At 41.2% G+C, this 17,833-nt stretch overlaps 1 protein-coding gene across 4 annotated transcripts in view; it reads right to left on the bottom strand.

The window, feature by feature from the left end:
• Window positions 1-932: 932 nt before the first annotated feature.
• The window catches only part of AGK (acylglycerol kinase), a 35,412-nt gene continuing 18,511 nt past the window's right edge, over window positions 933-17,833 (bottom strand). For all 4 annotated transcript variants that reach the window (XM_014256883.2, XM_088054912.1, XM_005527953.3 and 1 more), the window contains 8 exons: window positions 16,584-16,653; window positions 15,727-15,806; window positions 13,592-13,649; window positions 11,072-11,216; window positions 9,883-9,980; window positions 7,620-7,690; window positions 3,313-3,397; window positions 933-1,408 (listed from right to left, as the gene is read on the bottom strand). In XM_014256883.2, coding sequence (XP_014112358.1) covers window positions 1,271-1,408; window positions 3,313-3,397; window positions 7,620-7,690; window positions 9,883-9,980; window positions 11,072-11,216; window positions 13,592-13,649; window positions 15,727-15,806; window positions 16,584-16,653 — 745 coding nt within the window. In that variant the 3' untranslated portion in view covers window positions 933-1,270. The remainder of the gene's footprint in view (window positions 1,409-3,312; window positions 3,398-7,619; window positions 7,691-9,882; window positions 9,981-11,071; window positions 11,217-13,591; window positions 13,650-15,726; window positions 15,807-16,583; window positions 16,654-17,833) is intronic.

The following is a 17,833-nucleotide window of genomic DNA, read 5'->3' as shown; positions in this document are numbered from 1 at the left end:
TTCGAGGCATTTTTCCTTTAAGATGTCTCCAGCAGAGGATGCTGTTGGAGCGCAGGCTGCCAGGATTCAGTCCTTGACAGAGCTGCTGGAAGCCAACTCACTTGTGTCTGTATTTTGGTAACAGCAGAGAATCAACAAGTGAACTTAGACTAGACCACAGCATAACACATTGACTACAGACAATCCCATCAGAAAAATAAGGATAATTTTCTTTCTTCCAGTAAGCAAGGCAGAATCATGTGCATTTCCAAGTCAGAATGAGGGCAACAGACAAGCTTGCCTAAGTCAGTAATACTTCCTTGCAGCAATTAAAGCAAAGCTACAAACAAAAGCTCATAAAAGCAACAAAACCAATTATGGCACTGAGGCTCAAGGGGATGGAAATGGCATATGGAGTGCTGAGCACTGTTTACATTAGAGAAGAGCAATCAGACACAATAAATAATAAACGTTATTTGGATGTCCTTATTGGCGTTATACTACTGCAGGAATAAAAGGAATACTTACAAAAAAAAGACTCACTCAGCTTGTTAAAGAGTCTTTCCAAGTGTACTTCACACAGCTTTGGGTCAATGATGTTTTCCAGTTTGCTTCTGTGCAATATACCTAAATTGATCAAAGGAATACACTTCTACTATATAATTACTGGAACCCTGTGCTGTTGAATCTGGCAAGATGAAAAAAATTAACATAGATATCTTATCCAGATACATATGGGGAATTTTTAAACTTGCTCCAAAGCTTTGTATCACCAATCTCCAGTTTATTTTGTGATGGAGTAGATAACCAACCATCTGTTTTAATGTGGCAATTCCAATATTTCATAGAATTTCTTAGCATTACTCCCCCACATTTTTTTTTTTCCCAGGACCTCAGGTTTTGCAAGATTTTTATGTGGGTAAGTAAACCTAAACTCAGGACACAAGGACAAGTATACTTAAATTTCACTTTAATATACAATTGCATTACAGCAGTAGCATCTGGCACACAGCACTCAGCCTGTAGTGCTGTAAATGGAACAATGATGAATTCTTAAGGGAGGGGGAAAGAACGATGCCATCAAGTTAACACGCATTTTTCAGAATTTTCATTTGCATTTTTAACCCCTTTGAGACCAGTTAAATCATACACTTCCAATGGAAGTACCTCGCACATAAAAACAGCCAAAAGGCTTGTTAGTCTCGTGGGGTTAATCAAGTTAGTTAGGTCTCATGTGCCCTGAAGAGACCCTAGTAAGACTGGTGAACAGTGGCCCCTTTGCCATGAATTCTCATTGTACTGCTGCCTGCAGCATCTGCTGTCTCATTCTGGGATCACAGAAGAACTGGAGTTTGCGGGGCAAGAGCTTCACCTCCACAGGCATAGCTTCATACTCCTCATTATCAATGCCAAAGGATCCCTCAGTGCCCTGTGTGCAGATAACAGTTAAACATCAAACATTATTTTGGCAAGGCTGCAATGCTGATTTTACTAATACAATACAGTTGCATACTTAGCTCACTCTCAACCAAGATGATCCCCTGCCTCTGCCTTCCAGCCCATTTCCTCTCCACAATACAGGGAGACCTATCCTTCAAAGCACAGAATGTATTAAGAATCTGGTACATAAGGTGTTACCTCACTTAGTTACTAATTAGTGATAATTAAATGCTAGGAAGGTCTAATGACCCACATTGTTTACACTGAAGGATTCTTTGCTATTGGAACTACAATTATGTGCACTTAGATCTTGGGTCTGCCAGTGGTGACATAAACTAATCTGCAGAAATGCCTGTTAAGTAACTTCCATTAAATCCGTGTTACAAACCCCTTTCAGCATTGTTTTACTATATTGATCTGAAACATGAGATGCAAAGTAATTTACTGGCCAGGAATTACTCAGAAGTAGAATTTTCTCAAGCGTTTAATGCTGATAAAGTCACCATGTGATTAAAAGCATTCATCAAAATGGCAGGCTGACTTTACCTAAAAACAACTTCAGTGACTGCTCTGCATGCCCTTGACTCACGGGAGGGCTGTGCTATGTGGGTATTCAAACCAACTCCAAGGGAACTGGGACACCAGAGCAGCACAGACTAGAGGAACTGGTACAAGTTCTGGCAGTCAGAGGTACAGCAAAGCAACCCACCTCCAACAACATGAGCTGGTGAGACTCATCTGGGCTGCCTCCAGTTCCTTCACTGGAGCTGGGCCATGGAGTTGAACACTGCTCTGTACCATGCACCCATGTTCTGAAGATCTTAGCAGCAGCTGCAGTATGAACAGCTGATTTTATACCACAACCCTTACTTATGGCCCAGCTGTACTTAGCCCAGCACTGCAGAGTATTCTTTCAGAATCACAAATCTGCCATGATCTGAACTCAGTGGAAGTATTAGGATGCTGGTTAATCATGACATCATAATTCATGATTTTCACTTGGTAGCAACAGATTTTTTTGCCTTTCAACACATTCCTTCTTCCTTAATATGGAATTATTTTGCCAAATGATAGATCACTTGAAGACAGAAATTATCTATGAGATTGATTTCATGTCCTTGCAAAAACAAGAAACTGTCCTCCCAAGGCTGCAATAACAGCTCAGAGGCAGAAAAAGACACATCTAAATTACACAGTCAGACACAGCTTTGTCTTTTTTCTCAGTTTCATCATTTCAAAGTTTTGAGGCATTTCCATGTACCAATCTCAGCTCCTCTGCCCTGTCTTACCCTTTTTTGTCTCTAGTATTTATCTTCTCTACAGCACAATGCCTTCTAGGGCAAAATGTACACATATTCAATGCTAAGGAGAAGATCCATATATCACAGCATATCACAGCACGGGTCTGTTGGAATCAACAGTGGATCATCTGGTCCAGCCTCCCTGTTCAAGCAGGGTCATCCCAGAGCACATTGCACAGGACTGTGTCCAGATGATTCGTATCTCCAGTGAGGGAGACTCCATAACCTCTCTGTGCAGTCTGTTCCAGTGCCTGGTTATCTGCACAGTAATTTTTCCTCAGGTTCAAGTGAAACTTCCCATTTGTATGCAATGAACTCAAGTAAGAGACCCTTTAACCACCATGACTGTCTTCATAAAAGATCTGCCATTATTTCCCAGCAGAACAAAGCTCCCCCTTCAGGTTTACAGACCACTTGGGTAGCTGCAGTCTATCTGTCCTGGCAAGAGACTCATTGGCTGTGCTGTGGAACTGAGTGTCTCACTTGCACTGTAATCAATCTCCCAGATTTAGAGTAGGAATTTCTTGAAGTGCAGCATCAACAGGTACAAGAAACAAAGTGAAAGAGTGTTTCAGCTCTCTCAGCTTCTCACCTCTGGAAGTTTTAAGATGCATCTGCTGGCTTGGATGTGCTGACTCCCTTCAGGGCACATGTGTGGATCACGCATCTTTTGACTTCTGTCCAAACCAAAAGAGAGGTAAGGTAAGGACATGCTTCTTTCAGAAACAGCCTTCTTCAGGGATGACATCTTGTTGTGGTAAATCACTATGCATTTGGTAAACTTAGAGGAGATATAGATATAGATATGTATTTGTGGGTATAACTGTGAAAAACTACAAGAGTCCTTCCCTCTTCTGCTGCAGTCAATGCATATCAGAATGCACTGACAGCCTCCAACCAGCTTCTGCTCTGAGGCTCACTGAATGTATTTGAACATTGAGCATGGTTTTGTGCTCTTCACTTCCATGCTGAACTGTGCACTTCCTGCAGTGACTACCATCTCCTGATATCTCATGCACCTAAGCTTCCCAGCAAACTAAACAACCTAAGCTAAAAAAGACAGAATTATAGTTACTGTGAACCATTAAATTACTATCTAAAAACAAAAAAATACCCCACGTTTTTCATATCAACACCAATCAGCATGACATTTCTGATCAGCTGCTTGTGTTATCACTCATGATAAAAACCCCCATCATTTCATCCATTCCAAATAACATATCCAGTTTTGACAGCTCCTCTCTTCTGGGGCCTGTGAGATTCTTATTTATGTACTCAGATAAGTGCTGCTTTCCTTCCTACTTCTGGTGATGTCAAAAGGGAGCACATGGAATGCAGTTTCCTGTCTTGGAAAGCTGGTGATGCAAGTGCCACGTGGTCTTTTTCAAGGCTTAGGCTGCTGTCCTGTCACTGGCTCAGCTGTTAGAGAACAGTGAGTTGTGATTCCTTTTCCCCACAAGTGCTGCTGCAGAGTGAGCACAAGCTCTGGGCTGTGCTGACCTTCCTCTGGCCTCCTGACTAAGAACACACATAACCTTCTGACTGACCACCAGCAAAGGGTACACTGCACCCCAGGCAGCAGCCTCTCTGTTTGGGCTCCTCTCCTGACAGACAGCAACACACAAATAGCAAAGAGAACTGCACAGAATTACAGTGTTAATACATCACAACTCTCAAGCATGGCAGAATTATCACAGATATTTCTCTAACAGGCAATGCCAGCTGTCCCCAAATTTCCATCTCTAGAGTGATATGAAAGAAGGGTATATTTAAATATTGCCTAGGAAAAGAACATACAAAAGCATGCCAGAATCTCCCTGTACCCCAAGTCTTCTATGCCCTGAGGAAAGCAGCAACTCTAAAGTCACAGAAAATCCCAGAGAAAGAATATGAGAAGAGAGGGTTGAAACAGGAGATGAAAATCAAAGACAAATCAAGAAAAGCTAAGGAAAGGGCAGGGAAGGACAGAAGCAATATTAACTGTGGAAAGTTTGGTTTTAATCAAATATGTATACACTGAAAGATTGATGAGTGACTGTGAGGGAATTAAACATCCTCCAGCAATATAAATTATAAATCTTTGATGGCATGCAATACAGTCAGTTTATACAGTGCTGTACAAACAAGCAGCAACATTCCCCACTTAAATTTTAACCTGCTTGAAATTCATCATACAAGGTCCTAGATACTAAATACATACAAGGCATGCTCTGGTGAGTGAGCAGATATTTTTGATCAATGAAGGCACATAAGCCTTCAATGTTGGGTCAAGGTAAACTCAAAAGAGCCAAGACATAGAATTAAAGATCAATCAAAGGAGAACACTGGTAGAAGCAAATAAGACACAACTGCACTTGTAGTGATTGCACCTCTAGTGGTCCAGCAAAAAAAAAAAATCATAATTCATTTCCCTTAGATTCTGCTCCTCACTCTAGACCAGACAGCAATGTGAAATAGGAACAAGACCAGAAGTCTAACAACAAGCTTCCATTGACTGTTGCAACCTACTCTATGCTGAACCACAAAAATACAGGCAGAGAGAGAACCACAACACTTACTGCATGTAACACACAACTGGACCCTCATTTTCATATCCAGAAGCTGCCAATGTGAAACAATTCAGAGTAAGATCTCTAACAAAAAACCCAGTTTTCTGCACTGTAAATGATAACTGTACTTGTTCCCTGGAGTTACAGTTCTCCATATTTTCACATATAGAATGTAAACTGGCTACCAGGAGGTGAATAACTAATGCCACACTTTCCATGACTGCTCTCCTTCCCTGCAGCACTTCTTAGTAAGCACTCCATTGTAAAGAACTCTTCTTCCCCCACCTTGTCTAAACATCAGCTCTGTGGCTGCTGTGGATGCTCTTGTTCGCACAAATCTGACCCGCAGCCAGAGGGCACTTTTATACACCTGGGATGACCTCCTCCTTTCTGCGAAATCCAGCAGCAGCTGCCCTCCAGCACAATGATGCACCCCCACACCTCCTCAGACACACACACACTCCCTGAGCCTCCATGGTAGTTTCCTGCTGGATGTGTGGTTTTCTCTGTGTGACTCATCAGCTCATATCAGTGCCCTCTCCAATATAAAAACCCCTTGATATCCGCACCAATAACGTATTTCCCCTAAAAACTTTTTTCAACCCCCCAAATTCTGGTATTTAAACTATGTACTAAAAAAGAAGAAAAAGGAAAGAGCTGTTTCACACATTTCCAAAGACAAACCCTGTTAGGTGCTAGGCAATGGGGGGCCTCTGATAATGGGCTTAACTCAAATCCAGTTGGCAAAGGCACAGTGGGACCTCTTAACACCCTGATTCTGCCTTGAAAAAACAGTGCACCTTTTTTTTGCTGGTACTCCCCTATGTACAACTAACCATCCCCTCCACTGCTCCCCCACCCCCCACACTCCTCTTTGTCTTTCTTTGCTACCTGCAGGCTTTTTTGGCAGTATTTAATCAAAAGAGCTCGTTTCTCTGAACTTTGCTTGAACAGCTCAAAGCTTTCAGTACTGCCTCTAATTAGCTCTCAACAGCAGGGCAATGGTAATGCTCCTCAGAGGCTTTTTCTGCACGACACTGTAAGTGCAGTCAAGAAAATGTGCCACACTACTGCAGGAAGGAGGTCCAGTCAGCACAGGAGGTATTATTTACAATGGGAATACACTAGAATATGCCTCCCTCAAGTCACACAAGCTCATCTACATTTTTCTGCTAGCAAAGTGTTTGAGAACCCAGAATAGCATCTCCTTTATGAGACCAGATTCTTCTTGCTTCTAAAAGGAAAACTGCCTCCTCCTTTCCCTCTGTAGCATTCAAAGCAAACAAATCAGTCCCAATCAACCACGGTCCACATGATCATGCAATTTAAAAGCAGCTGCAGGTGGTAACCTGACTTACAGTGTATGCATAGGTCAGAAGATTCTGTTCCCACTGAGGCTCCTGGGATGGCCTGAGTTACCATTAGTATCATAAACAATATCTTGCAGGAACTATTAGGGTGATGAGAAGCAGGGAAAACTGCACTGAAATCCACCCATTGATTTCACTAGAGGGAGCTCGAAGACTGAGAAAACAGGAAGTAAAAAGGTAATATGGAGAGGAGCTCCCTTGGATTTAGCAGGAAAATCTGTTGCTGGTAAAACCTGCACTGAACATGCAACATATCTGTGAGTGGGACTGTAAGAAGGAGCTGGAAAAGTTCTGATTTGTGTCTTGTGAGAACATGAGGAATAAGCACACCACAAGACAACATCTCAAGCACAAATGAAGCAGTAACACTCACTTTCTCCACATGCTGCTTCTTCATAGCTGCAGCCTTCTTATTCTACATACAAGCAGGACATTTGCTTAAAGTCCGCATTTAAATTCACATCTTCCAAAGTTCTTCCAGCTCAGACTTAATTTCTCACAAGAGCTACTGAGGCAGGGAAGCTCTTTTTTTCAAAGAGGGCCTGTCTAATCACAGTTCAAAAATTCCCAGGTACTAGTAGTACAAACATACCAGCTTTGTGACCCACCTCTCAATCCATGGAGCAGCTAGGGCTAAGAGATTCTGGGCTAAGTCTGCATAGTTGCCTATAAAACTCAGTAATATCCAAGCAGTAGTGACTTACAGCAACAGGGGAACAGACAAAAGATTTAGCAAACTCAGAATCTAGGAAGAACTCCAGGTTCTGAATACCAACACTCCAGGTTCTGGAGTTCTGCCTTGTTTACAGAAACAGAAGATGAGTAAGAATTTTAAAGAACCAAAGTGTTAGTCCCTGTGAAACAGTACTGACTGGTGTGCTTTGCAGTCCTCTGCTTCTGAATTTTGCAGCACAGCATGAGAGAAAACCAGCCCACTTTTCAGAGATCCTGTCCCCTTTCTGCAGCCCTTCCATACTCACCCTCTGTGAACAAACTGCCCTTTGCTGACATTCTCTGCTTCGATGCAAATGTCCATGAAGTCCTCAGTGCGCTGTGCAAAAAAGGATTCAGAAATCAAGCAGTTAGCATTTGAAAATGCCACACCCATGATACTGCAATATGTTCACACAATGGCCAGTCCTTTGTCCCGCAAAAGGAGGCAGAAGATATATATTCTGCATTTCATGCTTTATTCAAATGGTAACTTGAGATGTGAATTAGAAATTACAGACAGTATTTTCCCATTAATGAATATTCAATAAATACCACAAGAAGCAAAACAATGAGTCACAGGTTTGGCTTCTTGTTACATTTAAAGACAATAGCAAATCTCTTAGGTTCACTTATTTAATTTCTATTCAATGGGTCTTTCATGAATTTAAGCAATCGTACAATGATACAACATTTGGCCACCCAACACCACAGTAAGGGAATTTTAAACAATATGAATTGGAAATCAAAGTGTCCTTGATAACAATCCTTGAAACTCCTTATTTAGCTTCTTTCCTATTTACAGCCTGCCCTTAAAATGAGTATACAGTACAGCTTTTTCCAGGAAAGCAACTTTGATTAAGATGCAATTTTTTTTTTTCCTTTATTTTAACATTTCTGTCCTGGCAAAAGTCCTAGTGCAGATGCAATCAAAATGACAAAAGTAAAAATAAATGCATCTATTAGTGTAACTTGGTTTATTTCTTTGCTGTTCTGCAGAGGCACTGCCTGAGCTGCACCTGTATGGCTTTATCAGCTTCTCTTCAATGGGGCAGCCTCTGCATGAATCTGAGGTGAGACACAGAGACAGGAGTGGCTGGCAGCAGTCAGCAGATATGGCCTGGCATTGATTCCAGAGACCTGTTCAGCTTTGAGGCATACAGGGACAGTGGTTTCAACTTTAGGGACCTTAACGCAATGATAAGGGATCCACACTTGTCGAAAAAGAGATGCAGCACCAAGATAATTCCAACTCTAGAAACAGGAAAGTACAACTGCTCTAACATGAACTTGTCCATTTTTCTAGACAATGCAACAGACCTGAGAACCCTACATCAGTTCCTTCTTTTCAAAACCAATATTAAAGTGCATCTTGAAGGCCTAAGGGAGACAAACAAAAAAACCAGAAAGAGCATAAGGGCTAGTTTGTAGCAATCAGATACTTTTTCTGTTCTTGGCAGGTCTGTTTTTACTTTACATCACTGGCTCCAATCCAGTTCAACAACTAAAACTCTTGTGTTCAAGTGCCACCTTGAAACCACTAAAAAAAATACCCAAATACTAGTCTCTGTCTAGCTTCTACCATTACTAGAACACTGACAGTCCAAATAATAAACCACGATGAAAAAGAAACTAAAGTTCATGCAGTATGTTCTCAGGAGAAACCAGGAGAACATATATTGTCCTGTTTGGGCTTCTTTTGGTCTGATCCTACAAGGTAACATACCAGTATAACTCACATTTTCATGTTCTTAAAGACCCTAAATTCTAAGGAAGTTCAGCACCTCCTGTTAAGCTGGGTATAGTGGCAAGGGTTTCCTGCAGCCTTGAGGAGGAAATGAAGGGAAGCTCATGAGTATAGGATCATTGTGTTAGCATTTTCCTGTAAAATTAAAGACTGACATCTATCCAAATAGCTTTCACAGCAGTAAAATTGCACCAAAACACAGGCATAAGCCAAAGACAGGCTCTAAAACAGTGAATGAATAGCATGAACATGCTAAGAAGGTTATGACAGGAACAGTTCCTTTGCTGCCTTGCTTCTATTCTTTCAAGCACCTGCACTTTCTTTCCTTCAAATCAATGTAGCCCCTGTCCTTTCCCTGGTACCAATTATTTTTAACTCCACTCTGCAAGTATAAAAAACGAGAGAAAAATCAAAAGCCCCAGCCAGACACCCAGGCTCAGCCTCCTTCTAGCAGCAGCTGAAAAAGAGAATCACTCTCACATAGGTGAAGAGGGAAAGGAATGCTTCTTCGTGCTTTGTTTACTCATGGGCAATCCTAAAAATTTCTCTCTGGCTACTGAAACCTTGCACCAATTCTTTGTGATCTCACTGCATCCCAGTTTTACACTGGTCTTCAGTGCTTTTACACTGGCTCTGAAACTTGTGCATTCCTGGATTCAGTCATGGACCTATTCCTGCATGAGGTAGTAAATGTTGTTTAAATAGACCCAAGAATGGGAGTTTAGCAAGACAGGAAAACTCTGTGGGCAGGCAGCACCTGGAATCCAATTATTTTATGGTCTTACTGTTAGATCAAGCTGTCTGTTCCGAGTTGCAATGGAAAGCTCAATGGTGGACAGCTTCACCTCTTCCCAGTCCTCTGGGGCTACCTCCTGGGAGACTTCTGCATATCAGAGAGAGAAGGTATCAATCATTAAGTGGAATTTAATTACACAGATCGCTATGAAGCAGATGCCAGACACAAAAATCAGTCTGAGCCATTCTGGCCACTAGTTTTGTTTCTCAAAAATGTCAAAATCTTAAAAAAGTAAAAGGGAGCTTGGGAGTACTGAAGATAAGAAAAAATACCATCAGCATTTATACACAGCATAAAAGACAAGCATAGAACATCACAGCCCTGTGAGTCCTTATGTCCAGGGATTAACAGATCTCCTGGGCTGGTGACAGGAACATTTAGAAAACCCATGAAGTGCTAGTGCCAAAAAAACAGGAATCTAATGTTCAGGAGGCTGTGGTAACACATTTTCTACAGGAGGCAGCTCCACAGTTCAGTTGTCATCCCCAAGTCACTTGGTTCATGCTCCTGCATGAATCACCTCTACTAGCTAAGGAGGAACGAGGTCTTTGCACCAGACTGTGCAAAATACCCACTCTCCTTCCTCCTGTGGCCTGCCATGTGCACTGCCCAGAACCCAGGCCAAACCAAGAGAGGCTCAGAGAACACAAAGTTTATGGCACAGGAAGAATTTAACATAGTAAGAGAAATTTAGGGATTCTGCATGGCCCAAATTTTACTGTTCTGTTTAGAGTAACATTTGTTGCTCTGTGTCAGGAACCCTCCCCACCCTGGAAAACAAGGGCTGCTCCTCTCTTTCCAGCCCACTAAGAAGCCATTCTGCTGGAAGAAGATTTCAAGAAGCTCACCCAGAAGTGCCAAGTACCCTCTATGGATGCCTCCATTGCAATGGCAACTGTGAGTCCAGGGAATGCCCTGGGCTCTTTACAAATGAGTATTTGTTTATGAGACCACAAACACTGGCAGGATGACTCCGTTCCATTTTTGACAGATGCCACTAGTACAGTCTTGATAAAAATCACAGTTTAAATAAATAAAAAAAAAAGAAACAAACAAAGAAATAACAGTAATAAAAAAGAGAGCAGTAAAGTAGACATGCCCTCCACACAACACATCCCTGGATCTGTTAGAGGAGTAGAGAATGCACATGAGTTTATGCTAGAACACACCCAGCCCACCTTTTGGACGTGACCAGTACGAAAGAAGTCGTCTGTAAAGCCTCACATGAAAAGGAAGTCTGGATGACTCCTCCTCTGGCTCTTCTGGAGGTCTCTCAGTTGGACCCAGGTATATGAGAGCAGCTTGATGTTTCTGAGGCCACTCCTTGTATTTGCATGGAAAGAAACCACAGAAGATAAAAGGGCATTTTGTTTAGGGCATTACCTGTTTATTCTCTTTAGTCCTGTAGCACATCTATTGTGTACTCACACGTAGTCCTGCAGAGCTACTCAGACCCCCCCACTGCCTTTATGGCTCTCCAGTCTCCAGTTTCATTGGTGAGATGACATTTCTGCAGTTTCAAAAAGATTACCCACAGTTCCCAAATCCACTAATCTAATCCTTCCCTGCACAGAAGTGAGGGTGTTTTCCCCTCCATGAACAGGGGGTGATGGGGATGTTTCCTTTGCTGCTGATGTGTGGCAGGGTGACCCAGCTGCTTCTGGCTGGAGGGAACAACCCAAACCAGACAGGTCAACAGTGATGTCTGAAAGCACAGTTGGTTTCTGCATGGCACAAAGGCAACCTCAAAGAGCAACTGCTCAGTGGGATCCAGTGGAAACAGACAAAGACTACAGTGCTGTGTGCAGCCAAGGGGCACTAAAACCTGACAGGCCTTTGTTCTCCAGCAACTCAAACAATCCAGATCTGACCTGATAGGCAGGTGCTTCTAAACAGTAACACAACAGCTCTTAAGGCAAGTCATGTGAGCTCTATAAAGCAGCTTAAAAAAAGAAAAATAAAAAGAAAAGTACTAACACATTACTCTTGGTGATATTTCAGATTCCAGTACCAGGGCTACAGAAGAACCTTAGCTTTTGAAATATCTCTGCTGACAAAGTTTATTTCCTGTCATTGCTTTGAAAATAATTTCTGAAATGCTCCAAGCACAGGACTTAGGGAAAGAATAACTGAATTGTTTTTTAAATCTATATACTAAAACAACACAGCCAAGAGCCCACATTAACTCAATACAATTATTTTTCAATGCACAAAACTTCAGAAGTCGTTTTGGATCAATCATATAGCATAGGTTGTTAAATTAATTCACCTCACACCTCTGAGAGCAAGGAAAGACTCCATTCTCATACTCACATAATAAGCAGGACAGAGGTTGTATCAGTAGGGCAGTACACAAACAATAAATATTAATGATTAAATGGGAAAGCAGCTGTGATAATTTTTTGTATATTTTCTATATACATAATTATTAAATATAATTTATTGTGTATTTTAGAAGAGATGATAATACTCATAACAATGCCCCTACCAATATCAGAGGTGATGTTTCCCGTTACACTTTTTTTCAGCTACAGATCATCCTGTTTCAAAAGACACCCACAGTAAAAACAGAAAATATGAAGTGTGGAGCAGCAACCACAAGCCAGGAAGAGATTAAACTCAACAGGCTGGAGCCACTTCTTGTAGAAATTAACAAAATGATAACATAAGAGGCACATAAAGCAATGAATACCACAATTAGGTGATATCAGCTAGAAAGTTGTCTATCTAAATGGCTAAAGAAGTGGGCACTTCTCTTTAACCTTCAGCAGGTTAAACAGATCTTTTTAATGTACAATTAATAGCTCACCAGAGAAGTCCACTATCACCACCCCCAGTTCAGCCTAAGGACTCAAAGGAAATGAGAAAGGAGGTGGACAGAAATTAAGAACAGTTTTCTACCTAGAATGCCAGCACACAGAAGCATAACCTCAAATTTTCTGGGGATTGGTGGGGGGAGGGGGAAACCCACTCCAACTTTCCTGTATACATTACTTTTAAGTTCCCCTTTACAGGAGTTTCCTATAAAGGAAGCATTGTCACTCTCACAGCCAGCATGGCTAGACTGCACTATTTCATCTACTGTACCAGCTCCTGGGTATTTTCACTGCCTTTCATGAGGTTCCTTATATGTTCAGAGAACAGGAAAACCACGTGAATGAAAATGCCTTACCTTTCATGCAGGTCAAATTTTAATCTTTCCAGGATCAGTTTTAAGTAACAGAAAAGTTTAAGGTGAGATAAAAGCTATTCATCTTCATGTTCGTTTTACTACACAAGGAAGTCTGATAATCAATGTAAAAGAGCAGTCTAATTATAGATCCTTCTGCTAGATGAATAAATCAGAGTAAAATGTTATTACAAAGACTGTTGAGAAAAGGTGGCTGAGCACTTTAACACTTCACCATTGCTGCTCACCAGTTTCACAGGGGGTTATTGGCTTCCCCTGGTGATCTTGCAGCAAAAAAATGTAAATTTTTTTTTAAAAAGTATTTCTTTTCCCCTTCCTCTCTTCAAAAGTAAGTCTATCAATTGGTAGACTTTTTAAGAAGTTGAGTTTTAGTCCCATTTTATGTTGTTACCAGAACCCTTCACAAAAGCTTGAGGATAGATTATACAAAGCAAAGTCAGCCTGTTCATTTCCCAACCAAACATATTCCCTCACAATTTCCAAAAATATCCTCACAATTAATGTTTACCTTAAATGTACTGAAAAAATGAGCTGCTTTGGTTTTCAGAGGTCCAAGGTACCAGTACCTGAAAAAAGAACAGAAATAGAACTTCTAAGATATCCAGGGGTCAATACTGGGAAAGGGAGAAATCTTGCATGAAGTCAGAGCACACAGACTTGCTTGCCACTGAGTTAGTACTCCCTGACAATCTTTAGCTTCTTGATACTGTGAGATACTTTCTACACATTAGCAGCCTAGCAGTGACATCCCTGTCCTGAGCTACACATCGCCAAACTGCAGTGTATAATCTTCACTATGGGCAGCAGAACATCTCACTATCAGAATTTTACTTTGTTCTGTGAGACAACTGGGGATGATTTGAAGGGCTGTTGTCTAACAGCTGGTGGTGTGCATCTTCACAATATGTAATACAGCGTATTTCCAAAGGTCAGAGAAAACAAACAAAAAACCAAAAGCTTCAGTGACAAAAGAACCAGCAAACACTCATTAGTCCCAAAGGATTCTCACATTAAAATCAGGGTTTTACAAAATAGAAATCCTGCCAGCTACACAGCACTGTATAGAATCTAAAGATGTGACTGTATTTAGGCAGGCTTGGCACACATTTTGATCACCATCTTTCTCCAAAGAGGGTCAACAAAGCATATTAAACACCACCAGCTCAAGAGTACTGTAGATCTAAGGATCTCATTAACCATTAAGACATGCAACTGTGCCACCACATTAAATGCCCTCAAACCACTAAACTGTCTGTAAAATAGTAACATAAAAGAGCACCAGGTCTCCGGCAGCACAGTCCTTAGCAGAGGGATAGTCAGACACACTTCTGAAACTGTGTCTTACGGCTTAACTCCCTTTGACTTCTTTTCAGTTTAAGATCAGCAGCACTGGAACACACCAAATGTTTTTAGACCAATAACCCATCTCTCACAGGGAGCAGAAGTGGATGAAGTGGAAAGTATAAAAAGAGGACAAGCACACGAGGATTTTGTTCCAAGCAGACTCTGAGGGCCTGTTTATTTGTTGCTGAAGTGCTTTCCAAGCTGGACATGCTTCTCTGCATTCAAAAGCATTTATGGAAGGAGGCAAGGCTTGAGGATGTCCACGTGCCTCACGTACCAAAGGTGTTGTCATGCCTTCAGCACTGAGCCCAAAGGACTCTTACAAAAGGGAAGTGCTGCAGGGAAAGATGTGAAGGCTGACACCAGAAGAAAACCAGGGCACGGGCAGGAAGGCCAGTAGGAGTGCTGAGCAGAGAGAAATGCACTTCCTTGAACTGGGGGCTGCAATTAGCAGGAGAGCCTGCAGCACAGCCAAGTCAGCACCTACACAGCCTACTAAGAATGTCCCTGGCTTCCCAGGGACAAACAACCTGACCATTTACTGCATCTCCCCCATCCCACATCACCTCTCAAACCTACTCAAACATTTGCCAGACAGACTCCATAGGTCTGCTACTTCTTCCTTCCTGACAACGACAGCTCATGCACAGAGCACATGGTATTTCCTTACAGCTGCATTTCCTCCGTAATAGTTTGGGGAGTGAGCTGCTTTGGCTCTGCTGCTCCTTCAGCAGATAATGCCTGTCATTTGATACACAGACAGTGACATGTTAAATGTCCATTTGGAGAAAGCTCAGTAATTATGAGTTTAGCATTCAGAGAACAGTCATCAGATAGCACAGTCCATGCCATTTCTGGCAGGAACCTGAAGGGAATTTATACTGCATCTTGTCCCTTGTTGGAATAGAGTTTCAGAGTACGCATGCAGCTTTTCATTGGCAGATGATGAAAAACAATGGCCAATTACTTTACTTAGACTTTATTCAGATTGTAACAGGGTCACCCTGTTACTTCTCCTTCAGGAAAGTTCCAGAAGCAGATACCACAAAGCATACCACAAAGTATTTTTTTAAATACTTAAAAGAACAGGTCAGCAGTGAGTAAGTATTTATTTCAAATTACAAGAATTCTGATACATCTTACACTCCTGTGTGTAATGCAAGACATAGCAAGAGTGGGTGCCTCTGCCTGTCAGATACCTACACTCAAAAAAAAAGACTTACTTGAGAGAGGGGGGTGTGTCTTTTTAGGCAACAGATGCTAAAAAGGGTGCAGTTTCAAAAAACAGCATTTTCTTACTTGCTAACTTTAACTCCTGCATCTCTGTAAGATCCCCATCTTAAACCAGAGACTGCAAACACAGGCTGCTCCTTTTCTCCCTGTAAAGAAAAACAGACATTACAAAATTGCTTTATCTTACCTTGTTTCCAGCTTTATTTTCTGGAGTTACAAAAATAGCATCTCTACATAAAAATTTATGTTAAATTTCTATACAGAAATTTAACAGAAGAGGTATGAAAAAGAGCTAGCAACAATATAGCTTAGCAGAATCTGAGCACTGCACATTCCATCTGCTCCAGGAAGGAACATAAGTGGTGAAGTTTGGAACAGATAGCCTGAGTTTGACTGCACACCCAGCAATGGCCATTTCATTTTGTGGATTTGACTGTTAGCCAATAGCAAGGAGCTCTGCACATCGACACAACACTTGCTGCAGAAATGTCCATTCCACAACTGAACAGAAAAATAATATTCAGAAACCATAAGAGGTATAGTCAAAGGTTTTCCCATTTTGTATTTTTCAGTTTGTCAAAGAAAGCTATTAACTTCACAATACACATGAGTGCATCAAATCAGCAGTCACTGCTATCTCTCACCACTGCTACAGAAATATCACTGTACTAAGTTTTGTATTCATCAATACTCTCTGAGTCTCAAAGAAAGGTGATGTTGAGGCATTTCTAGTGTTTTCTTCTGTTTAGACTGTCTGATGCCACAGCACATGATGGAGAAATCACTACCAGCAGAACTGCTGATATCATAAACCAAAATTTCTAACAGCAATACACAAAGGAAAACCAGTCCATGTAACCATAAAAACATGAGAACAGGAAAGTTTTAGGAATGTTTGGCTCCAAATAAGTAGATGCTTTCACCTTGATCTGCAACACATCAAGTGGAACTGTCTCTCCTTTCAAAATGGCCAATGTAGCATTAGTAATATGTCTGCAAAACAAACAGAAAAAAAGCAAAGAAAACAGGAAGAAAGGAAATGAATAAGCTTTAAAATTACTTTTTTTTTTCCCAGCAAATTCCACTAAGAGTCCAGGTGGGGCTTTTTTTCAGCAAAAGTAAAAACCCCAGGGAATTGTGCTGCACTTAATTGAGATCAGAAAGCAAAATGGGTGGCTGCAACACATGACAAAACCTAGCAAACAGCAAAATACACAAAAAGCAAAAGGAAATTATCAGCCTAAGCTTTTGGCTAACCTGGCAGGTCAGAGGCCAACTGTATTACATCCTGTTTCGGATACTTAACACGCTAAGGGCCTAAATCATGGTCTTATTTTAGTGGTAGCAGTTATTAGAGCCTGGGAGAGAAGGGGACAGCATGACTACTTTCAACTTAGGTGTCAGAGATTTAACTGCTTTAGTATGTGCTAATTTATTTTGAAGCTTTTAATCAATGTAAATCTACCTATCAGCAGTGCTCATATAGTTTAGGTCTCCATTAAGTTGTGGACAGTAGCCAGGGCACTTTGCCATTTCAAGCTGTAAAGATTTTGTAACCAAAGTGTCCGAGTCCACTAAATAATCTATGTTCAAACCTTGAAGCATACACTTGATTGAAACCCCTTCCTTGTTTTCAAACTTGGGTAATAATTAGTTTCCACACTGCATACATATCCAGTGTCTCAGCTGGACAAGGAAAAAAAATGCAGTTTTCAGATCCAGCCCATGATTCATGTGAATCAGTGGGAGAAACTGCCCCTGGTTTCATCAGGACTGTAATACTGAGACAGATAAGGAAGCTGTTATTTTCACAGCCCATCTTCTCTCCCAGCTCTTATCTTTCTCTAAGACCTTTACTGTTCCTACACTCCAAAGTAAGAGAGTGCTGAAGGAACCAAAACCCAAATATTTCTTCAAAAAATATAATTTCTACACTTCTTAATTCAGGTTCTGTTACTGGTGTGGGTTGTTAAGCAGCCTATTGACCAAATTACCCTTCAGCTTCGCCAGTGTGCAGCAGTCCTACCTGCACAGTTCATTACCTTGAGACAAGAAGATCATCCATTTCATCAGCTTCTTTAGAACCCAAACAAAAATTATTTTAATCTTAGCTGCTGATTACAGCCTTGTCCACCTTTCTGAGCTTCAAAGCACTCTTGCAGTTTTAATAAAG

The sequence above is a fragment of the Pseudopodoces humilis genome, chromosome 5 (assembly GCF_049639895.1).
Source record: "Pseudopodoces humilis isolate 2021_Gansu_Grassland_sample_001 chromosome 5, ASM4963989v1, whole genome shotgun sequence".
NCBI lineage: Eukaryota > Metazoa > Chordata > Aves > Passeriformes > Paridae > Pseudopodoces > Pseudopodoces humilis.
Note: the sequence above shows the minus strand (reverse complement) of the source record. Positions and strands in the feature narration are given on the sequence as shown.